At 35.1% G+C, this 15,808-nt stretch overlaps 4 protein-coding genes and 1 non-coding gene across 8 annotated transcripts; 3 read left to right on the top strand and 2 right to left on the bottom strand.

Annotated features, from left to right (window-relative positions):
• Positions 1-355: 355 nt before the first annotated feature.
• Positions 356-427, bottom strand: TRNAD-GUC (transfer RNA aspartic acid (anticodon GUC)). Its single transcript has one exon. It is a non-coding gene; the product is annotated as a tRNA-Asp (tRNA).
• Positions 428-525: 98 nt separating this feature from the next.
• LOC140974926 (uncharacterized) lies at positions 526-2,536 on the top strand. Its single transcript, XM_073438419.1, has 3 exons — positions 526-745; positions 1,517-1,664; positions 2,216-2,536. Exons 1-3 carry the CDS (start codon positions 691-693, stop codon positions 2,322-2,324), a joined length of 312 nt encoding a protein of 103 aa, XP_073294520.1. The 5' UTR covers positions 526-690; the 3' UTR covers positions 2,325-2,536.
• Positions 2,537-3,189: 653 nt separating this feature from the next.
• On the top strand, positions 3,190-7,254 carry LOC140974921 (protein SWEETIE-like). Of its 2 annotated transcripts, none has more exons than XM_073438415.1 (5): positions 3,190-3,530; positions 4,121-4,343; positions 5,701-5,807; positions 6,322-6,679; positions 7,145-7,254. In XM_073438415.1, exons 1-4 carry the CDS (start codon positions 3,366-3,368, stop codon positions 6,598-6,600), a joined length of 774 nt encoding a protein of 257 aa, XP_073294516.1. In that variant the 5' UTR covers positions 3,190-3,365; the 3' UTR covers positions 6,601-6,679; positions 7,145-7,254. The 2 variants fall into 2 exon arrangements, with proteins under 2 accessions (XP_073294516.1, XP_073294518.1); XM_073438417.1 differs by having other exon boundaries at positions 3,191-3,530; positions 4,136-4,343.
• LOC140974903 (protein SWEETIE-like) lies at positions 6,718-10,075 on the top strand. Its single transcript, XM_073438394.1, has 5 exons — positions 6,718-7,455; positions 7,789-7,923; positions 8,003-8,167; positions 8,247-8,372; positions 9,183-10,075. The coding sequence occupies exons 1-5, from the start codon at positions 7,114-7,116 to the stop codon at positions 10,053-10,055; spliced, it is 1,641 nt and encodes a 546-aa protein (XP_073294495.1). The 5' UTR covers positions 6,718-7,113; the 3' UTR covers positions 10,056-10,075.
• Positions 10,076-10,434: 359 nt separating this feature from the next.
• LOC140974908 (ubiquitin receptor RAD23d-like) lies at positions 10,435-15,027 on the bottom strand. 3 transcript variants are annotated; one of them, XM_073438399.1, is made up of 13 exons: positions 14,869-15,027; positions 13,895-14,056; positions 13,678-13,731; positions 13,418-13,465; positions 12,486-12,559; positions 12,331-12,384; positions 12,072-12,249; positions 11,741-11,881; positions 11,569-11,634; positions 11,437-11,484; positions 11,234-11,340; positions 11,013-11,091; positions 10,435-10,660 (listed from the first exon to the last, which is right to left on the bottom strand). In XM_073438399.1, exons 1-13 carry the CDS (start codon positions 14,932-14,934, stop codon positions 10,544-10,546), a joined length of 1,194 nt encoding a protein of 397 aa, XP_073294500.1. In that variant the 5' UTR covers positions 14,935-15,027; the 3' UTR covers positions 10,435-10,543. The 3 variants fall into 3 exon arrangements, with proteins under 3 accessions (XP_073294500.1, XP_073294503.1, XP_073294509.1); XM_073438402.1 differs by lacking the exon at positions 13,418-13,465; XM_073438408.1 differs by lacking the exons at positions 13,418-13,465; positions 13,678-13,731.
• Positions 15,028-15,808: the final 781 nt, after the last annotated feature.

Genomic DNA, 15,808 nt, shown 5'->3' with positions numbered 1-15,808 from the left:
ATTCGATAACAAAATAACTATAACTTAATTAATTCATATATATATATATATATAATAGAATTGAAATGCTTAAAAAAATTTACATGTTTGTTCCGTAAAAGTGAAAAACATAAAATTACAAAATTTTTATCATAAAAATAGAATTGAAAATCTAAAAAAAATTTACATGTTTGTTCCGTAAAAGTGAAAAATATAAAATTACAAATTTATAATCAACTGAAATTGTAAATAAAGAATGTAAAAATAATGTTTTCTTATCGTAAAAATTTGTATATTTTACATATTATCTCAATATATACTGATGTGGGCATTTTCTCTCTTGGTTTTCTTACAAAAGACTGAGCCAAAAAACAAACGCCGTTGCCGGGGATCGAACCCGGGTCACCCGCGTGACAGGCGGGAATACTCACCACTATACTACAACGACTTTGATGCTTTTGTTTTCTCTTTGTTTTTTTAAATCCAGTAATAAAAAGGAAACATGAATAAATAAATCAACACACGACTATACGAGTGACGAAGGCCCATCTTTCGTTTGAACAAATACACGACTCTGACTTGTAAAGTAACAACTCTCTCAATTCAACGCTTTTAAGGTTTAACCGAAGAAAACAAATTGTTGAAAGAGCCGAGAAAAGAGCACACTCGAGTGGAATTGCCTTTGATTTTTGAGCTGCGAATCTGTAACAAATGGGATATGTGCAAGAAGCCAGAGAAAATCACGTCAAAAAGAAAGTTGAAGAAGGTGAAGTGTTTATGGAATGATTCAAGATTAACCTCTTAAACCCTAAACCCTATCTCATTCGAATTCAATTACTCTAGCGACATTAGATTTATTATCTCACTGATTTGTCATACATGTAAAATTTAGCTGAAGAAATTAACTATTTCTTTATGGGGATTAAATTGTTGCTTAAGCGGGTTGTTTTGATTCTATTTTGGATCTAATTACTCGGGGAGAGGTGTTTTACGGTGGGTTTGAACCCAAGCCTCGCCCACAACACCTGGGTGGTGTGCCCTGTTTAGATGTCTAAGATCCAGTTATTTCAAAATTTAGGTTTATGTTTATTGGCCGTGATAAAATTGATTTTTGGGGTGATTTTATGTATTTAACAAGCGAAAATTTATATGCGTTAGGAAAAATTATTTATATACATTTAAATTTTTTTAAACTTGAGGGTAGGGGAAATCCCCAACCTCACTCAGTCCAACCTGAGTATGCTGCAGTTCTTTTGGGTCTGCGAGAAAATGAGTTATGAATTTTTCCTGATATATTGATGTCTGAAGATTGGTATGATCTAACCATATATGATTAGAGTTGGCATTGGGGTGATTGGAGATGGTTGGTTTCACCCTAAGGAAGTGAGAGAATTCAAGAGGCAGTCATTAAAACGAAAAAAAGATCATGTTATTTGTGGTCACAAATGATGCTGGTATCATAAATTTGTGTAACTATGCTTTTATATAGCTTGAGTTTTATTGCAATGTGCAAATATTCATTTAGCGATAACATCAGCTTTGCGCAGCAAAATGAAGCAAAAGGCATTGAAAGAATGCTATCGCTACACAGAAAAATACGCTGAATGTGCTGCAGGAAGAACATTATCCGTTGTTTGGAAATGTCGCAAACAAGCCAATGAATTGAATGAATGTCTCCATCAGTAGTAAGTCTGTGACTTCAATTCCCAAAAGATTTTGGAAGTTCCATGATATGCATGTATAATTTATTTGTTTTAAAGGTGCTTTAAAAGAATCTTTTGGTTTATATTTTAGTTGAAATTTCTGGAAGAAAGATTCTTTCAAGTTTTTATTTTTGAACAGCTTATTGGCCGACAGGAAATTAGTTATTTCTCCAAGGGTTTGTTCGTTTCCATCTCTACTGAGAAAAATGGAGAGAACAAGAAAAAATGATGTCAAATGGTTCTATTCTTGCTATTTGTACATCCTGCCATTATCAAGATGCTAACCAACCTAACTGGTTTTATCCCTCAATTATATATATATTTTTCTTCCAGCTTGTAATTGTCATCATCGTATGCCTTCATCATCGTATTTATGCATTATAATGTACGTGTGACATAAGCACTATTATGGAATGGGGCGGGTTGAACATTCCTAATTAAAGACCTCCGCTTTTGTTTCTGTTTTTCTTGTTGTATTTCTGTGCATTCTTAATTGATAAAAGATCCGACAGTGTTTCTGTTTTTTCTTGTAGCACAAACGACTCTGTCTTGGAACAAATGAAGATAGAGTACACACTTCAACAGGAAGGAAAAGCGCCATCAAGCCTTCGAGTTCAGTTTGTTCGACGAAATAATGCCTAAAACATATAGGAAATTCTGCTAATAGTTCATTTTTCTGGTGTCCTGGCCAGACATGGCATATGTTCTGATTAGTAGCGTGCCTAGAAAATTTTCTTTGTATCACAAAACCGTTCATGAACCATGCTTTTATTTTTTGATAAAATATCTTGCGCTCACGCACATACATAATTCTATTTTGACATTTGATGAGAATTGAAAATTAAATAGTTCATTGTTACATATATTAGGAAAATAATAGGAAGGAATATTTTTATTATTTAATTCAAAATCTTTGAGCTTATATTAATTCAATGTATTTCAACAAGATATCATAAAATTTTCAAATCCAACGATTAATTTTAAATTTCATATTCAAACATGCAAATAGAAAAATTAATCTCAATTGAAGTTAGTTTTTCAACAATTCCGAAAGCATAGAGAAAAAAAGGTATAATTTATCGTTTAGGTACCGGAGTGTTTGTATGGTTGTATAATATGTGTTCTATAAACCGCTAGATAAAAAATTTAATTAAAATATCGTTTAAGTTGTATAACATGTGCTCTATAAACAGCTAGATAAAAAATTTAATTAAAATTTCTTGTTGAGTAACATGTGCTCTATAAACAGCTAGATAAAAAATTTAATTAAAATTTCTTGTTGAGTACTTCGAAATTTTTATTTTTATTTTTATCACTTGGGATCAAACTAAATATCATTTCTAAATATAGAATTTAAAAATCAAACTTCGAATATAAAATTTATTATTATAATTGTATACTCTTGGATAATTATTTTATATCTAATTTTTTTGATATATAAATCACATGTATTATTATTAGTTTTATAAAAGTTATTAAACGATAAATGTATATCGACATTTATTTCAGCTTTGCCATGCTACTAAACCAGACACGACGCTGTAGCCCGTAAGCTCAAATATCCCGGAATCCATCGACCAGTACAGCTGAGTACTGTCTGCAGTTCCCAGAAGACAAACGCATTCGTCCTTTCTTCTTCCTCTATGTGGCAGACGCCCATACATTTCGCACACGAGCAAGGCTATGGCGAAAAATTTCGGGAGAGAGAACGTACCCTTGTCAAGATTCGGAGTGCTGGTGGCGCAGCTCGAATCAATCGTGGCATCTGCCGCTCACAAGCCTCCAGACCCACTTCTCTGTTTTGATCTTTTGTCTGATCTAATATCGGCCATTGAAGAGGATCCCAAGGTTTTTTTTTTATCACCACTTGGCTTATTTAAGTTTTGTGCTCAATGTGGTGTTGCCTACTTCTGTTCCTGCTTTCTAAAGAAATTTGGGTATCTAATTGGCCTAAAGGAGTCACTTTTTTCTTTAATATTAGCTTTATTATGGTCCTTAGCTTGCGTTTGTCTCGGTTTTGAGTTGGTGAAGAAAAAACTGTTTCATCGTGAAATTCAATGAGATAAATAGTAGGAAATTGTTGATGTTAAACGATAAAATAAAATGAATTGTATAGAGCGTGCAACAGAGTTATATAATTTAACACTGCCGGAATCTCAAGTTGTAGGTTTCTTTTTTATGATATCTTAGCCGGTGGTCGGGTGCATAATTTTAAAACCAAGAGGGTTTTTATTTTTGAAAAAGAAATTATTTTGTTGGTGTTTGGTCTATGTTGATCAAGATATTCTATATTAGTAACTTTTCAAATCCCTTTTAATGCTGTCCTTTATATTTCCATATATTATTTCCCAGTAATGTTGTAGGGGTTAAATGCTTTATTATTCTCTCATTTTCGGTTCTTGTGAAATTGAGGGCTCAAACTTTTGATCCTAGACTAGATTCCAACATTTCAGGAATCCATACTACTTTGGCAAAGGAAATGTGAGGACACTCTTTATTCTCTGCTTGTGCTTGGAGCTCGTAGGCCAGTGCGGCATTTGGCATCAGTGGCAATGGCAAAGATAATATCAAAGGGTGATGGGATTTCAATATACTCTAGAGCAAGCAGCCTGCAGGGATTTCTTTCTGATGGAAAGAAGAGCGAGGCTCAGAAAGTTTCTGGTTAGTACCAATTTTTGTTTTTTTGAGGGCCGACCATTGGACACATGTCTGATTAGGACCATAAACTATTTGAAAGACTTTAGGCGTCTCTTTCGGACCCTCGCCGTTTGGGCTCATAATAAATTCAAAGTTGCTCCTGCTACTCAACCAAGACCTTTGGGCATTGTGCAAGGACCTGCTGTAGGAGTAACCCATTATCTTTTGCGTGAAATTGCTAGAACATGTTATGTAGACAAGTTAGAACAAATCAAGAGATGGCTTTATTATATAGTGAGGCCAGGTTTTTTTCAAACTTTTTGATACATCATGTTAATATATGTCTCTGATGTAGGGGTGAGCAAATACTGGTTAATTTGTGTTTTGATAGAAACTCAAACTATGCCAAGTTTACCGGTCTTACTAAATAACAAATCAAACCAAGCCATTAAAAACTAAAAAGTAAAAACCAAATGAACCGAACTTAGATTTTATTTTGCTTCGGTTTGGATGATGGATTTTAAACTTGATTTTTTTTCTTCACATGAAATGTTTCAACTATTTTAAAATATAATTTAAAATTTCTAAACTAGCTAGTGTAATTAACAATATCAATAGATATACAAGTATTAAAGCATTTAATGATTTAATGCATGACAATGATTTATCATTAATAAAATATACTTATGAATAAATTTTATAAATTTTTATTAGGTTTCATTTTTTCCTTATTTATCATTATGAATAGATTTTTGGGTCCCACAATATGGCTCAATCTAAACTATTGCAAGACCCAAAAATTGTAAAAATAAGCTCCATTATATGATACTTATAATATAACATAAATAAAAAATAATAATATATATAATCAAATAAGCTTGGTTTGGATTTTTTAATCTAAACTTTGAACCAAACCAATTTTTTCGGTTTGGTTAATTCTAAAACCGATTCAAACTAGTGGTTTGATTTCTACTCACCTTTACTCCGATGCACTAATATGATCCTACTCGAATCATTAGTGCACTGTTGTGGGCGTGCATGTGTGCTTTTCTTACGCTATTCAGAGGTAGCTGGTGTTTATAACCCAACATCCTGATCCTGCAACTGTCATTTTTCCCGCCAAAAAGCAATATCTTGTAGCCGCACTGGACTGCCTGTTCTTATGCTGGTTTGTTATAATATCAATCTGCCACATCATCCAGCACAAATGTTGAATACGACATCCTGACCCTGAGAATAATCATTTTATAGCAGGCTGGCCGCTGGGGGCACATATGGTTGATGATATGTTCTATCCCGCCAATTATGTTTTGATCATAAAATTGGGTAATAGTATTTGGGGGAAGTGTTTATTATTGTCATTTTCTTGATGCTGGTGTAGGTGCTGCCCAATGCTTGGGAGAATTTTATCGCTACTTTGGAAGACGAATTGTTTCTGGATTGCTTGAAACAACTAATATTGTTGTAAAGCTTCTAAAATTTAGTGAGGTATTTAAATTCCTTTTTGGTCAAGTAGTTTTTTAACTTTATTTCCTATAACATCATCCATTTATCTAATGTGAAAAAGTAGTTGTTTTGTGCTTTATATAACATTTTGGGGCATATTGAGTAGTCGATAATTGTTGCTCTGGAAACACAGGGTAACAAAACCTGCATAGATTCGTTTAATATGTCATTTCTGATACGTTTATGAATCCCTCAGTCATATGGCATGTACAAGTTCTTTTTGTTTGCTTTCAGGCAGTTGGGGAGAATGAATAAGGAAATGACTTGTCCGAAAGTTATTTTCTCTTTTCGCTTGTAAATTTCCATGTGTGTTATGTGACTGATCCATTGGTCAACAATGCATTAATTCCAGAGTTTGGATAATGAAAGGTTTATTTGTGATGCTTCTCTGATTTGTTTCAATTGAAATGTGTCACAGGATGATAATGTGTTATTATTTATTCTCCGTATGAATTTCATTAAATAGCTATGAACATCCTACCTGTTGGGTGCCTAGGATTTTGTTAGACAAGAGGCCTTGCACATGCTTCGCAATGCTTTGGAAGGTTCTGGTGGGAGTGCTAATTCTGCTGCTTGCTCAGAGGCCTTACGTGCCATTACACGGATTGGAGTTGTAGATAAATCTTTTACTGTTAGAATAGCTGCTGCAAGATGCCTCAAGGCATTTGCAAATATTGGAGGACCGGGAATAGGACTTGGAGAACTTGAGAACTGTTTGTCTCTTTGTGTAAAGGTTCTGATGTTATCATGTTCTCTCATGTTTACCAATTTCTAGAATGAGAAATCCTTTGAAGTTACTGCAAATTAAAAGTAACAATGATGCGACCATAAACTCAGAATTTACACTGTGTGAGGTAATGTTTCATTTTTTCAACTTATGTAAGAATATTGTCAATTCTAAGTGGCAGTTTTAATCAGGAAAAGAAAGAGTTTGTTATAAACGGATCCATTCACATTATTTGAGTTTGGGATTCAAACTCATGGTGTTTGTGTTTCTCAAAATACGGAAATAATTAAAGAAGTTGATTGCCCCTTAATGTTTTGTGTAATAATTAAATGCAATAACTGGCATATCTTCATTTGCAGGCTTTATATCTCTTACAAAGTTCAACCTTTAGTTATAATTCCTTTACTAGCGAAGCTGAATATGGTTTGGACTTTAATTGTAAATTGATTCAGCTAAAAAATAGGATAGAATTCAAATTAAAATCCAATTTCTAGCAGAATCAACTCCATCAGAATGTGTATTTGTCAGTGATCCATTAGGTTTCATCGAGTAATATGTAGAATGGGTTGTATTGATGATTCTTGTATTGCAGAAAAATCTGAACTCGTGGCTGATGGCATTACCCACTTGGCATCAATAACCAGAGCTTGTCTGAGTGCAACAGCTAGGTTCACAAAGGATTGCGCCAATGCAATTCATGAATTGGAAAATAAGAGCTCCCACTTGCGCAAAATTTTGTACTTGAAGCTTGCCTTTTCTGTGGAACAAGTTTTTTCACTTGCTTCTCTAGCTTTTGTTTTTGAAGCTCCAGGAGATAGCCAAGAAAGTAACCCTGTCCTGTTCAGAATGCTGCATCACAGCATTCAGTGCATCCTGGCCATGCTTGCTGATTCTGACAAACAGGTTTTGTTCGGACAGGGACAGACGGATTTGAAATCCATGTATTTAAATGTATATTCATTCTTTAGATTACTTACACAAAAGAAATTCAAATCAATTTACATGTTTATTTACCCTACAATTATAATATCCACAGTGAATTTCAAATCCTTGTAATATCAGAGTGATTTGAAAATCATTGTGATGAGGATTTACGTTTTTCTATTTAACTTATCTAATAATGAAAATAAATTCGAAATCATGGATTTCAAATCACTGAATCCAAATCCAACCTAATGGTTTTTTTTTTTTTTGAGACATTCACTTTCAAATATGAAACAAGAAGTTACTGTGCAGATTCAGGCAGTTAGTCTGCAGGTACTGAAAGTCATATTACAGAAAGGAATTGGTGCAGCGTCAAATACCTTCTTAATCTTTTTTGTTGGTGAGCTTGTCGGAGATTTGTTGATCATAATTCGGAATGCTTCGGAGGTAATAATTTCATTTGACAAAACTTAAAATCTCATTTTCACATCACCTCGTGTGTCCAGCAATTTGATTTTGATTGCAGAAACATGTTAAAAGAGAAGCAGTTGCTATTGCTGGAGAGTCTCTGAAAATCTTGACGCTTCTGAATACCCTGTCGAAGGGTTGTGATCATCAGAAAGGTGTGATAAACCTGCTTTTGGAAGCTCTTCTCACAGTTTTTTCAGTATCACATGGTTCTCTGTCTCAGGTAATCCCAATGGCATATGGCATGCATCGCATGCTTAATATTCATTTTTTTCTTCATCGATTAGCAATTTTAATTGCAGGAAGTTCATGATTTACGAAGCATATCTATAAAAATTGTTTCACAACTTGCTCAAATTCCTAGTTCAGCAGTTTCTGTAAAGGAGATTCTATTGGCAATGCCCGCTACACAAAGACAGCAGTTTCAGGTTCTTTTCTTAGTTTATTGTTCAGGCTTTGGTATTCCTGGAATGAGTCAAAAGATTTTGGTTGTCTCCACAGTGTTGCAATCCTAGCATCATCACTTCATGTAGGTTTGAAAAGGGATACGTGTATTGAGGAGAGACTTAGATGACTAAAGTATGCAGTGCCAGTTGAAGTAATTTTGAATTTAGTTAGAGCTTGTTGTGTAGTGTGTGCCAAGTGCTGAGTAGCTCGTCTTCTGTACTCATCTTGCACGAGACTTGTCTTAGATCAATGAATGAGAAATGCCCGTTAAAAAAAATAAATAGTGTGCAGGCTGTGGTATAATTGATTGGAAGGCGACGAAAGAATTGTGATAAAAGTGTCACATAGCTACTGTCACCATTCTCACTCGTTTATTGTCATTATTTTCATCAGTTTTCTTCTTTCTTTATCTGATTCTTAATTGTTCTTGTTACCATTACTGTCGATATCCTAATGTTTATTGCCATTTCTACTGTTATTCATATGAGCTCTCTTGATACTGAATGAGTTAATTTCATAGTCTACTCAGCTTAAGCTTGAAGACAATTTTATCTACAAAATAATGGTTTGTTGGCACATCAAATATTGTGTGCGCGTTATTTTTTTCTGAGTGCATGATACTTTACTGAGTTTCTAGGTGTTATTGCATATCACTTTGTTTCCTGTTTGGAATCTCCAAATTCAAAACTTTCATAATTTCAATTCCATGCTTTGGGGAATTGAAGATTGCGTTATCCTTTCAATCTCCTGCATTAAAATTTGGGGTTCCGATTTCATTCCAATGCTTTCAGGACATTATCCGCGCTTCCGTAACACAAGACCAGATCACAAAACCAGCTGAATCCTCGGGGCCACCCTTGGTAATCAAGTTACCTTCACCAACAGAGCAAAACGAAACCAGCAGTTCCCTTCAGTTGGCCCCTCCAAAGGATTCCCCTAAGGAATCTGATAGTAACAGTACTGCCGAAGAAGATGACGATTGGGATACATTCCAGTCATTTCCTGCCTCGAGAAATGGAACTGTTCCTACTGAAGAAAGAGTGACCTCTTGCTCAGACAGTAGTATTGGAGACTCAACTTCCCCGTCTTGTGGCAACAAGGAGATTCTCATTGCCGAAGATCAAGATCTTAATGAAGGAGCAAATGTATGTAACGTTGCAGATAACAGCAGTCAGATGGAAGAACACCATGTTACTGAAGATGGCCGTAGTGGTGATAACGAATCTTACAATTTATATCAATTGAGTGATGAAATCGAGCCCAGCAATTCAGATAGCCCAGACTTATGCAATAATATTCGGTCTGATCAAGCCCGAGACGAATTCAAGAGCACAGTGACGGCCCCCAGCAATGAGAACAAACGGCTTTTATCAGATGTTATTGGTATAGAAACCAAAGAAATCTGCAGTGATGCATCTGATAGACATAACGCTGGAACTTCCCATTGTAACAAGCAAGGCTTGTCCGAACCTCAATCCACCGAAATTGCGGTTGGAAATGATGAGCTATCTCGAGAAGACCACCATGAAGATGGCATGGATATCAATGGTCGTGAAAATTCTGTTGAGTATGGGAAAGAGAGGCTTTCATTGTCAGCAGATGATTCTTTGGTTGTCTCCACTGTGGAGCACACCAGCCAATCCAAGCCTAGTCGGTTGCCTTAACCAATGGGCTACTGCTTGTTGCAATCACCGAATTTGGCGATGATTGGTAAGCAAAGCTTTAGTTTCCGGTCGTGTTGTTTTGCTGAAAGGAGGCGGCAATTTTCTTGGCTAGTTTATTTCCTAATGTTATATTTTTATTTTTATTTTGCATGTTGTCTTAACAATAATAATGTCCCCAACCATTCATTCTTTGTGCTGCTGCCACATCCGAGTTTGTTCATGCCATTTGACTTGATCCAAAACATGTAAAGGGAAAGAGAAGAATAACTATATTTTCCTTGGTTTCTTAGCGCATAGCGGTTAATATTGTGTATATCAATCTTTAAAGTCATCGCAGATCTTGTTTCTAAGATGAAAATATCGACTGCATAAAAAAGTGCAACAAAAGAAAAATTTTATACCATAAATAATATAAAAACTCTGTTTATTTAAAAAAAAACATATTGTCAGAAATAGTTATTAAATGGCAAGTCGAGAAAGCAGAAACTTCACTCGTCAAACTCATGCATATGATCTAATAGGTAGTTAGCAGCCAGCTCCTCATTCTTGTTGCACGCAAAGAATACTTCTAATACCAGAGCCCGATCAAAACCCATAGCTACAAGCTGCAACTAGCGTTACCAAAAATGAGCAATCCACTGTGGGGTAATGTAGCAACAGATAAAGTATTGCAATTCATGAAAATGCGCCAATGTCTGAATTCTTCAAAGGTTCGCCAAATTCAGCAATTGTTAAAGGATTTACTTTAAAAGTCACTTACTCAACTATATACAAGACAATATTTAACACTACCACATCAGATCCGAAGTGCATAATAAGGAGATAATAGATATATACCAGCAGCATGCAAAGAGATGAATTGAAATACAAGTGTAGTAACCAAATGATGAGATGGATTACATGGTTACATTAAAATACATGCGATGGATAAACTTCAATTGAATAAGAAAAACTCACCCGTTCAATTGCTTCCCTCTCTTCCGGTGTGAGAGTGATAGCCTGTGGCATTGCTTCAGCAAGTTGTCCTAATATGTTCCTAGAAACATCAAATGTTATAATGAGAGCTAAGAAGAGAATGAGAAAGATGGTACCAATTCATGTAAATCTCACCCTTCCCCTTAGGTGGAAATATGAACGCAAAACATGTTAAAAAGGTGAATTAAATCAAGTTTACTCACCCTTCCCCCTCGACAGGTTCATTAATGAGGCGTAGAAAGTCAGCCTGATGCTCTTGGATCATTCTCACTAGTTGTGGATTTTGTTTGCCAAGCTCTTGAAGCATAGGCTGCACACACGGAAAGATACAATCAAAAGCCGTAAAGGTGATACTAGAGCATTAACATTTACACGCCAGTATAACTAAATGGTGTAATTTAAGAACCTGCAATATTTGAGGATTGGCTTGCAGCATGGCTCGCAGAGTTTGAAACTGAGAACAATAAAAAGAAGAAAACAAGATCAAGCCATTGTTCAATTTCAAATTAGAAAATGTCTAGAAAAGCATCTTCTGTACCTGTTGACTGTTGCGAAGAAAATCTACGCTCCCGGTACCTGCATTTGAGCCCATATCGGGGAGCCCCTAGTAACAGAAAGATACAATTACTAATCTTTCCATTTTTCTAAGGTAATATTTTTTCCTGCTCTCTCCAATATCATATGAAATCTAAAGAGTAACAAATTACTACCTGAGGAAAAAGATCCAAAGGATTGGCATTAGGTCCACCTGAAGGTACAGTTGGCTGCGTAGCTTGAGCTGAAGGATTCACAGGCAGCTCACCAGCAGGTAGTTGAGCTGCAGGAGCAAGTTCTGCTTGCTCTGGAATACCCTGAGGTGACATTTTTCTCAAACAATTATAAACATTATATAGGAGGTAGATGATATTAATTTAAAGCAAACCACAGAAATACACTAATTTCTAACGCTCACTATAGTTTTTTGCATTTATTGCAAATAGAAAATGCAACATAATAAGAGAAAGAAACAGAGTAAAATGAACAAGAATTGTGGAGACTGACAGAATAGAGGTATTCAACAGCCCTCTCTGGATTATTAAAAGCTGCACGGAGTGCACGAACAACTGTGTCTCTATCCCAACTTCCACCGCCCATATCAAGAATATGTTGAACAGTACCCTCCAAGTTACTTCCAGCAACTAGATTTGAAGATGCTTGACCATAGACATCAGTCATTGAGCTGTTCGAACAGAAAAAGGTTGCTTTGTAATGAAAAGTTACATATCCAACCAAATATCACACAATAGACAGATCAGTTTACTCCAAAGCAGCAGTAGGTGCAGGAACAGGACCTGCTCCTGGAGCTGATTGTGGACTGCAAATGCATGAAACTGAAGTTATTGATTGGAATGTTGAAGTAGAAAACAATTTGTTATTGCTGCATAGCTCAAATCTAAAAGAATAATATGAACTCACGACGCAACAGCAGGTGCAGGTGTCAGAGCCGCTGCTATAGGCTGATTTGGAGGTGCATTACTTGTAAGTTGGGCCTACAAAGAGACAAATTAACCAAACAAAACATATCAGCAGATTTGACATTCTCAATCCTCATCATGTGTCATATACCTAAATTTGGAAGTAAAATCTAGAACATGCGCAGACGGATGTCACAACCACTCAAAACTTAAAGAAAACATAGATATAAATATTTCAAAATTAAGCGAGTACAGTTGTTCATTTAAGCTGACTGGAGATCTTACATGATACACATTCGTTAATATTTTTTCCTTTTTGGCGATGCTTATTTTATAGATATCATCTTCACCTTCTATGCATTCATTCCAACTGCACCTGCTTGCGCAGGAGTTGTGTTAAACTATTTTCAGTTAGCTTAAAAGAACAACCATGGCTTACTGATTGCAAATTCACCGACATAACTTACCATCATGATACCTCCCCCAACAGAGAGGCAACATATATTGTATGCTTCAAACTTTTGGAACTACTGCAGGGTTTTCATTGATTTTTTTGGTGTTGTCTACATTTTTTCCTGAATTTATGTTTAGTGGTGATCCTTTTGTTATCTTCATGTGATGTCAGAGCGTGTCAGTTTCCGGACTTCATTCTCTCCAATGGTTGCTACTAAGTTCAAATCATGGAAGTATGTTAAGACAAAATCCCTAGATATCTTATCTTGATCATCCCACTTACCCTTGAATAATTAGTTCAACATTTAAATACTACCCCAAAAAAAAAAAAAAACAAATAAACAAGCAAAATGTAATTTCTTGATATACAGATGTTTAAAGATATCAATCATGAGAAAATAATTAACTTAAAAATATGCAAACATGTTTGTTAAACTACGGTAAGATAAAACAGGGAAACACAAGGATGGATAATCTCACTGTGCTTGCTGGTGCAGCAGATATAGTTGAAGCTCCACTTGATGATGCCTTGTTTTACAAAAAATTAGCAAACTTGTTTGTTAAACTACGTTAAGACAAAAAAGGGAAAATTAGGGATGGATAAACTCATTGTGCTTGCTGCTGCAGCAGATGTAACTGAAGCTACACTTGATGATGCCTTGTTTTACAAAAGATATGCAAACCAGTTTGTTAAACCACGCCAAGAAAAAACAGGGAAAAATAGGGATGGATAAACTCACTGTGCTTGGTGGTGCCGCAGATGTAGTTGAAGCTCCACTTGATGATGCCTTGTTCTAAAAAATTTCCACATGCACATATGGTCAATAATAAAAAAAAATTGCTGTTTCTTTGGCATTAAAATGCATTCCAGCATCTGGGTTTTGCAGGTGACAGACACTAAAAAGAGTAAATAATTACTAGCTTTACTGCTTCTCCAGAGGAAAGGATAGTAATTACCTTGGCCAACATAATTACAACAAAACTTTTTTCAGCAACTTTGTTCTCTTCCAGTGTAGTGTCATCCTTAAGAACTTTCCCTTGATGAATAAGCATCTGTTGAGAAGCTGGATAGGAGTCAGAACCCTGAACTTTCTCAATATTTTTCTTCACATCCGCCACCTGAAAAAACAAGTAACTTTAAGAATATACGGACTATGAACATAGAACAGGGAAAAAACAGACCAGCGATACTAAGAAACTCTATCAAGTCCCAAAGGAAACGTTCTCTTATTCACTATAAGACAGCAAGGCCATAGGTAGCCATATTTGTGATTGATATTTGATTTTTAGTGTGATGTATTAGAATAAGTGCAGAGCGGATTAAATAGAAGTCCAGAAACAATATACACAATAAAGGGGGTAATGAAAAATACTACTTATGCACAGAGAAGTTTAAACAGATACCAAATTTACCGTATAATTTTACCCCATGAATTGGAGCAACTTATTATGATTCCATGAGAAGTTATCCAAAAACATTTTTGCAACAAGCAATAACAGGGTTCAAACTCATGGCTACAAGTAAGGTATTAGATAGGAAATCCACATCTAGAACAATCCAATTCCATTGATGAATGTAACTGCATTCTTGCCCTTCCCAATATAACAAGATGCCCATCTCATAACTGATGGCTAAAAAAATTGAGCTGCTTTTAAATAACTGCTAAAGCAACCAACACTAATCGGGTAACTAACACCAGCTTATTCCCCATCCCCAACAAAATAGTGGACTCTTGATAAGCACCTTGCACATACAATCTCGAACGCCATGAGTGAAAATCAACTCTCACAAAAGGCGCCAATTAAGAACCCTAATTGCTCTCCAATAACAAAATCCATTGGAATTCAAGCAGAAATCACACATACAATCATATATGTGAACTAATTTACGTATCCCAGAGCGACAGACAGGGAAGAAGATAAATCCATACGGTATCTTCAGGTTTCACTTCGATCTCGAAGTTGGAGCCCTTCAAAGTCTTCACAAAAATCTTCATCTCCCGCCTTCCAATACGGCAGTACGGTACCAGAAACAACTGCTACAGCTTATATAGAAGAGGTGCTAATAATTTTCTAACATGGCGGTGACTAATTGGTACTGTAAAACACAATAACTGATCGACACGTGTTAAAAAATAATATAAAAAAAACAAAAACTTATGTGAGACGGTCTTACGGTCGTATTTTGTGATACGGATATCTTATTTTGGTCATCCATGAAAAAGTATTATTTTTTATGCTAAGAGTACTACTTTTTATTATAAATATCAATAGGGTTGACTCGTCTCACATGTAAAGATTCGTTTATTTTTTATTATAAATATCGATATGGTCAACCCGAACCAAACATTTGAATTTATTTATTTTTATTTTTTTTTACGTGGGCGTCGCAGCTGTTGGGTACCCGAACTAATGGAAAAAAAGATATTTATCAAAGAACATCAAACTCTTAATTAACGATCAAATATATACTTATTCTACCATCTCAAACGGCGCAGATGAATCTCTTTGATCTACGGATTTGGATTTGAATCATAGAGATTTCAAATACATTGTTGACCAAAACTTATTCGTAAAAATAGATAGATCAATAATATGCAAATAATTTATTCGATTTAAAGATACAAAAGTTTTTAATAGACTTTTTTTTAAAAAAAAACTAACTTAAATTATACATAATCTGATTAATCGTGCTACCAAAACTATTTTTCTGTCAATAATTTAAATCAATCGATTTTGACGATGAAAATTGATCCATCGTCGATTAAAATATGGAAAGGAAAATTTAAATTTATTTCAGAAAATTTTCACACATTTAAAGTATATTTTTCGTCTCCTATGAATTTTCATTTTTTAAAATTTTAATTATAT

Source organism: Primulina huaijiensis, chromosome 1, assembly GCF_012295235.1.
Source record: "Primulina huaijiensis isolate GDHJ02 chromosome 1, ASM1229523v2, whole genome shotgun sequence".
Taxonomy (NCBI): Eukaryota; Viridiplantae; Streptophyta; class Magnoliopsida; order Lamiales; family Gesneriaceae; genus Primulina; species Primulina huaijiensis.
This window is presented reverse-complemented; position numbering and strand designations above follow the sequence as displayed.